The 6874-nt window shown below is 36.6% G+C and overlaps 1 protein-coding gene across 2 annotated transcripts in view; it reads right to left on the bottom strand.

Moving 5' to 3' along the window:
• Positions 1-2375: 2375 nt before the first annotated feature.
• The window catches only part of LOC111388679 (nucleoid-associated protein At4g30620, chloroplastic-like), an 8687-nt gene continuing 4188 nt past the window's right edge, over positions 2376-6874 (bottom strand). For both annotated transcript variants that reach the window (XM_023013445.1, XM_023013446.1), the window contains exons 2-7: positions 5355-5506; positions 4320-4420; positions 4164-4203; positions 3612-3683; positions 2696-2752; positions 2376-2615 (exon numbers count right to left, since the gene is read on the bottom strand). In XM_023013445.1, the coding sequence (XP_022869213.1) occupies positions 2541-2615; positions 2696-2752; positions 3612-3683; positions 4164-4203; positions 4320-4420; positions 5355-5506 (497 nt within the window). In that variant the 3' untranslated portion in view covers positions 2376-2540. The remainder of the gene's footprint in view (positions 2616-2695; positions 2753-3611; positions 3684-4163; positions 4204-4319; positions 4421-5354; positions 5507-6874) is intronic.

Raw genomic sequence — 6874 nt, 5'->3', positions numbered from 1 at the left:
TATTTTCATTCTTTAAAAAGACTAGTTAATCTAGTGAAAGTATATTTTTTTTTTTTTTTTTTTGAAAGAGGGTAATTTTTCTGCCTGTTCGGGATTGGTTACCAAAGGATATAATAAATGGAAGAGGGTGAAAGATGGAAATAAATGTGCATTTCTTGTTCATGCTAATTCAGCATATCATAAACTATGTGAGACAAGAGCTAAAGATTTAATCAGACCGTCTCAGCATATTGACAAGGTAATTAATAGTGTATCGGAAGAGGAAATTCAAAAACGTCGTTTGCGTATAATGACTTCAATTAAAAGTGTTCCATGGCTAGCATTTCAAGGTTTAGGGTTCAGAGATAATGATGAATCTCCATCTTCACATAATCGTGGGAATTTTATACAACTAATAAAGTACGCAACAGATTTGAATCCAGATGTTAGTAAAGTTGTTTTGGAAAATGCACCACAAAATGTCCAATACATTGCTCCAACCTTTCAAAAAGAAATTTTGCATATTATGGCCAATAGAGTACGACAGATAATTCCATGGGAAGTTGTGGATGAATGCTTTTGCATTCTTGTTGATGAAGCACAAGATGCATCTAATCAAGAGCAAATGGCCATTATCTTGAGGTTTGTGAATAGTCACGATAGTTTGATAGAACGTTTCTTTGCAATCAAAAGAGTCGGTGATACTACTTCATAGAATCTCAAAAATGAAATATGTGATGTTCTTGCTCAATATGAACTTCGGATAAACAAAATGAGAGGATAATGGTATGATGGCGCTAGTAACATGCGAGATGCTTGGAATGGACTTCAAGCATTGTTTGTTAGAGATTGTACATATGCATACTATATCCATTGTTTTGTCCATCGATTACAGTTAACATTGGTCGTGGCAGCTAAAGAAGTCCATGTCATTTGGAACTTCTTTTCTCATTTGGACAAGATTGTCAATATTGTTACTTCTTCTCCTAAACGAGTTACTGAGTTGCAATTTTCTCATAGAGAGAAAATTCAAGGAATGTTGGCTATCAGGAAGCGCAAATCTGGAAGTGGGGATAATCAAATGGTTAATTTACAACGATTGGGAGCTACACGTTGGAGCTCACATTACAACTCTATAAAGAACCTGATAGATATGTATGGTGCAACCCGCAAAGTGCTTCAATATATTTGTGATCATTGTTTGAATGGCAGATCTCAGGCTGAAACTCGTGGTGCTTGCAAAAAGTTGGTGAGTTTTAAGTTCATATTTATCTTTCATTTGATGTATAGAATAATGAGGATCGGTGATGTTCTTTGTCAAGCCCTTCAAAGAAGATCCCAAGACATCTTGGCTGCTTTGAGATCTGTGTCTACCACTAAATAATTGCTTCAAAAATTGAGAGAACGATTGGGAAGAATTTCGTCAAGAAGTAAAATCCTTTTGCTCAAAGAATAATATTACAATATCCGATCTAGAAAGTTTGTATAACACTGGCCGTTCTAGTGATGAAACTACAATTGACATTATAATCACTATAATGTTTTTAGTGAAGCAATAGATTTTGTAATGATGGAGTTAAATACAAGATTTAATGACATATCAGTAGAACTCCTTTCTCTCAGTGCAGCTTTGGATCCTAAAGATTCATTAAGATAGTTTGACATTCGAAAAATTTGCACACTTACTGGGAAATTCTACCCTCAAGATTTTTCGAAGCAAGATATTATTACATTGGAATATGAGTTGCCACATTACGAGTTAGATATGAAGGGTGAGTCTCGATTTCAAGTATCTACACTTGCTGAGTTATGCAAATAGTTGATTGAGAGTGGAAGGTCGGATATTTACATTATGATGACTAGATTGATTCGTCTTGTATTGACATTATCTGTTTCTACCGAAAGTACTGAACGAGCATTTTCAACGATGAAACATGTGAAGACGACACTTTGCAACAAAATAGAGGATGATTTTCTTTCTGATTGTATGATACTTTTTATAGAAAGAGAACTTGCTGAAAAATAGATCTAGATTCTCTTATAGATGAGTATTATGTTTCAAATCCTCGTCGGGAACGACTTAAATAAATAATGTTCTTTAACAAGAATTTTTAGTACGTATAAATTTTATTACATTTGCTTTATCAAGTACTTCCAGTCCCCCCTATGAAAAATCCTGTATCCATCCCTACTCATCAGGATCCTTGCCATGCAACCTTCAGTCTTCTTAGAAGAAATTCAGAGGACAACTTTTTGGCATCGAGTTGATCTACGGACTTTCTATTCTTTTGGGTGCTGGGCTTATTCTGATTTATGAAATTGAGATTACTTATTATGAAAATAACAAGAGTCATTTTCATTAAAGAAGTCGATTTAAAAAGAAAAAATAATAAAGATGAACCAAGATAATAAAGTTTTGCAGCAAATATAGCACTTGAAAATCAAAGACAATAGAAACATTGCATTCTTTACATCAACTGTATAACATAAACTTGTAGGTTAACAGATCATAAACGAGGCTGAAGCTCGTCTACAAAACTGAAGGCAGAGTATCTGAGTCTTCACTTCAGTCCCTCGCTTAACCCTTGTGGCATTCCTAAGCTTTGGGCGAGATTGCTCATTCTTTCTTTCATAGCCTGAGCAATTCAGAAACACTAAGAACAGAATTCATGGAAGAAGATACGTCCAGCTGAACTTAAAAGAGGGAGATTCTCACCAGAACACTCTTCTGGTGCGCGTCCTTGTATGCCTCATTGACCAGAAGAGAGAGTTTCTGCATCAGTGAACGTGCGAATTCTGATCATTAGAGAAGGCAATGCAGTAGCAAAGTTTCTTGCTACACGGGGATTTTTAATAATTGCAGTAGAATCTTATCAATTTGAAAGATTTCAAGGTTTTTGGTGGGGGATTCTCAGAATGGATTAAACTAAGCTTCCTCATGTTCAATCCAGAGAAGGTTCAAATCTTTTCAGTTGTTACTTCCATTCTCATTCATGTGTCATTATATCTTGAAAAGATTATGTGCTCCTATTGTAATTCTGGAGGGGTGATTCATCATCCTCCCTTTTCTACCGTCTTTTCTAATTAAATCAACAGGAGATCAGTCAAGCTTCCACCTAAGCACATAAGTGAATTTAAACTGAAAATGACGAACTAATTTCTTGGTAAGAGATGGTGGAAAAGGTCTGGGAACATTACCATCTGGCAACACGCTATTACTGGTTTGGTTTCTCAACGTTAAGACATTTACTGACCCTGAATTTGTTGGCACAGAAAGTTTCATGTGATGGCATATAGTGGAACCCTTTCATACTATGCAAAAAAATATAAGTATCTTTTCATGTTATTATCATAACAGCTCTGATAATCGTAGTGATTAAAAATTCTAAATGCCATCGTGATAAATAACAAGATGCATTGCCGTAAGAGCATCGAAAAGAGAATTTTGTGTGAGGGGGAAATGAGAGATTTTGTTTCACCACAGAAAATTATTTGATTCTAAGCCTCCCACTGGGGGGCCCGCTATGCCAAAAGCGAGAGAAACCTCATCCCTCTCTTTCCTTTTTTGGCCCCATGGGCCGTAATTTAATAGCAAGACATAAAAAATGCACCTCAAATTTAAATCAACTTACTTCAGGTCCCAGTTCCATTGCAGCCTCAGTTATCTCAATCCGTACAGGTTGTTGGTTCCCAGAAAGTGTTGCCTAGAGAATAATTCAATCAACGATAATTAATGTGTAAATGTCAAAGTCAAAAACTGCAAGACCTCGAGAGAACATGATTTTTCCGTACTACAAAGTTGATAATTAAAGGATGCAAGACCTTATATCGGGGGGGGGGGGGGGGGGGGGCCCGCCGGGGGGGGGGGGGGGGGGCGCCCCCCCCCCCCGAAAGAGAATTTTGATTTCTCTGCATGTATTGAAGGGTATATTTGACATTTCGAAAACCAATATCGGATGAATGAGANNGGGGACTCCGCTTATGAAAAAAATAATAATAATTTCTACAAATAGCACTGAGTAAGTATCGTGTTTTGTCTTCAATAAGTATAATGGAGAACACTTGTCATTCTATTGTTTCATGAATTTACTTGCAGTGGATAGGAACGTAGCAATATATTTCAACTAACATTTAAGTGTCTGATTTGACAATATCAAGAATGAAAATTAATGTTGAAAATTTACCTTTATTAATTCACCTCCGCAGTAACCATCAAACTCTGCTCTGCAAATTTAAAAACAATAGAAAAACACAATAATCACGTCAATAATAAAAGTTTAAAAAAATCCACACAACAAAAGAAAATAAAGATAAGGAAGAGTCGATGTGGTGGACCATACGCAGCAAGTTCTTTCTGTACACGTACTGCCTCCACTTGGACAACCGTTTGTGCCTTCTTTACAGTCTCGTAGAGGTTATGCATGTTTCCTAATATTCCAGCCTATTTTCACCACAGCTAAAATTATACAATTAGAGCAGCAGCAGGAAATAAAGTTTGACCAGTAAAAGAATAACTTGGGGATTGCAAAAAGTAAAAACCATTACCCTCAGATCAAAATGAGTGATTCTTTTAATTAAGATTATTGATTATTAATTGACAAACTGCTCATCATAATTTTCTTTTTATAATGTAAGCTCCATTAATCAAACCCACAAAGAGGTAAAAACAGGTAACCCCATGTACAAGGTGTATTGCCAGTTGTACAGGACCAATAAATCATGTGATTGGTTGATGTCCAAAAAATCTATATCATCAGCACAAGTGAGGATAGATCAGAAACAGAGAAATGAAAAGAAAAGTGAAGTGCTATTCAGCTTACCCAATATGTTTGAGATCTCTCCTTCAATAAGCAGCCATGGGTAATATTTAAAAACGCCCACCTGCCCCACCCACCCAACCGAAAGGTAAAAAGGAATAAAGGGAAAATGCATACGCACACGTGCATGTGTCCCCCTATATATCTTAAGCTAGTCCCAACCCAAAATATCAGCAGCTCCTGTTAAAAAGAATGGTGGGCTGTCGTACAGCTTACCACTAACATAATCACAACCAATATCAAAAATCATGCTTCAATACTTGCTCAGTTATTTAGCCTTACTGTGTTAAACTTACAGGGAAGATATCTAAAACTTAAGTATTTTTGAAATATGACTTCAAGAAGGCTGAAGACAGAAGTTAATGAGCGATACAACTGAAAAGCATTCAATGTATTGCATATATTGACAACTCAATCTATAAAAAATAAAAATAAAAATCATGGTAGGATGTTCAAGGATGGACGACTTAAAAAATAAGAATGAAGACAGAAAGCCATCAGTCAAAATACATTTTCATCTAGGAGTAAATTTTATTTCAAGGAGTGCCTAAGACATGCCTTTGAAGAACCATCATCACTCTTATCATTGTTATCCTTTTTTCCACCAAATAGACCATGTACACGAAGAGATCTTCTAGCCTTCCCAGTTTGACTTCTTCGGCATGACAAACTTGGAATAGCAATGGGATTGACGCTCTGATTCAATTTACCTAAAACACAAGAAAAGAAAGTGAGAAATGTTCACCTCAGAAACACAACGTAAATATCGCTAAGTTCATTAAACAGCTTAAAATACTAAGGATCACAAACTATACCAATGAGCCTACCATGCATGAGACTGCAGGCAAAAAGTGATGAGGACATCGGATGACATTTACTTATTTTATTTAAGCTTTATTTATTTTCTTGGACTATTATTTAAATTTGGACTTGTATGGGCTCAGGCCGAAGCTCGTTAGGGTTGCTTTACTATTTAAACCTATTTTGCATTGTAATTTTGACGATGATGAATTCGAATTGAAATATTTTTTGGTGGCTTGCAGCCATTTTCTCCCTCCCCTCTCTTCCTCTGGTTTCTTCTCCTCTTATCCCTTCTCTCTGTTTCTCCTCCCCGTTCCTTCTTCTTTCTTTCTTATTCATCCTACATCAAATTTGGTATCAGAGTCGAACCATGGGTAATTTCTTTTCTTTAATCCAAAATTTATTCATATTTCCTTCCCAAAATCTGTTGGAACAGCACGAACTAAAAGAATATTTGGTACAGGCAGCAATTTTTTTCTTCTTCAATTTTCAGTCTTAGTTGAAAAAAAAAAAAGTTACTGTTCACGCAAAAAAAAAATCTCGTTTTTTTTATGCTGCTGCTACTGCTCATAAATAAAAAAAATTGTGGCATTGTTCCACAAATCCCAAACCCTAACATTCAAGCCCACTTAGCCCTTCAGCCCATATATTCCATCTCTATAACCAAGTCCATTCATTAATTTTATTTATCAAAACACTTGGGTCATAAGCTAGTGGCCCAAATTACTTTCAAAGCCCACTAACACACAACTTACCTCTCATCATCTATTTAACCAATCCACTCGCTTTTCAACCCAATAAACACCAAATCCAAACCACTTATCACATATTATCACAACCGGCCCAACACCATTCAACCCATAACCGGTCCCAAATTCGCTCGGCCCATAACCCTAGCCCATTATATACAATACTTAACCTAGCCCACATCTACAATACCCAATCAACTCAAGCCCTAAACTCCTCCTTCCCCGTCGATATCCCACAGTCACCACACTTTCTGCGACCGCCCTTACCGACAATCGCCAGCAATCCACTGCCACGCTAGTTGTCACCCACCACCCGGAGTTCAGTTTTCGCGTCGGTGGACTTCTTCTGAGTTCAGAGTGCCAGGGACATTTGTTGAATTGGATTTGGCCTATTATTTGCATTGGGGTAGCTTGTTAAAACTCTTGAGTATTAGTGTTCCATTCAGTGACTCGACTACTTAGGAGTATTTCATTATAATTTTCTACTGGACACGTGCCAACTGGGAAATCATAATTGGGCACAGTTCT

This window comes from Olea europaea, unplaced genomic scaffold (assembly GCF_002742605.1).
Source record: "Olea europaea var. sylvestris unplaced genomic scaffold, O_europaea_v1 scaffold520, whole genome shotgun sequence".
Classification (NCBI taxonomy): domain Eukaryota; kingdom Viridiplantae; phylum Streptophyta; class Magnoliopsida; order Lamiales; family Oleaceae; genus Olea; species Olea europaea.
This window is presented reverse-complemented; position numbering and strand designations above follow the sequence as displayed.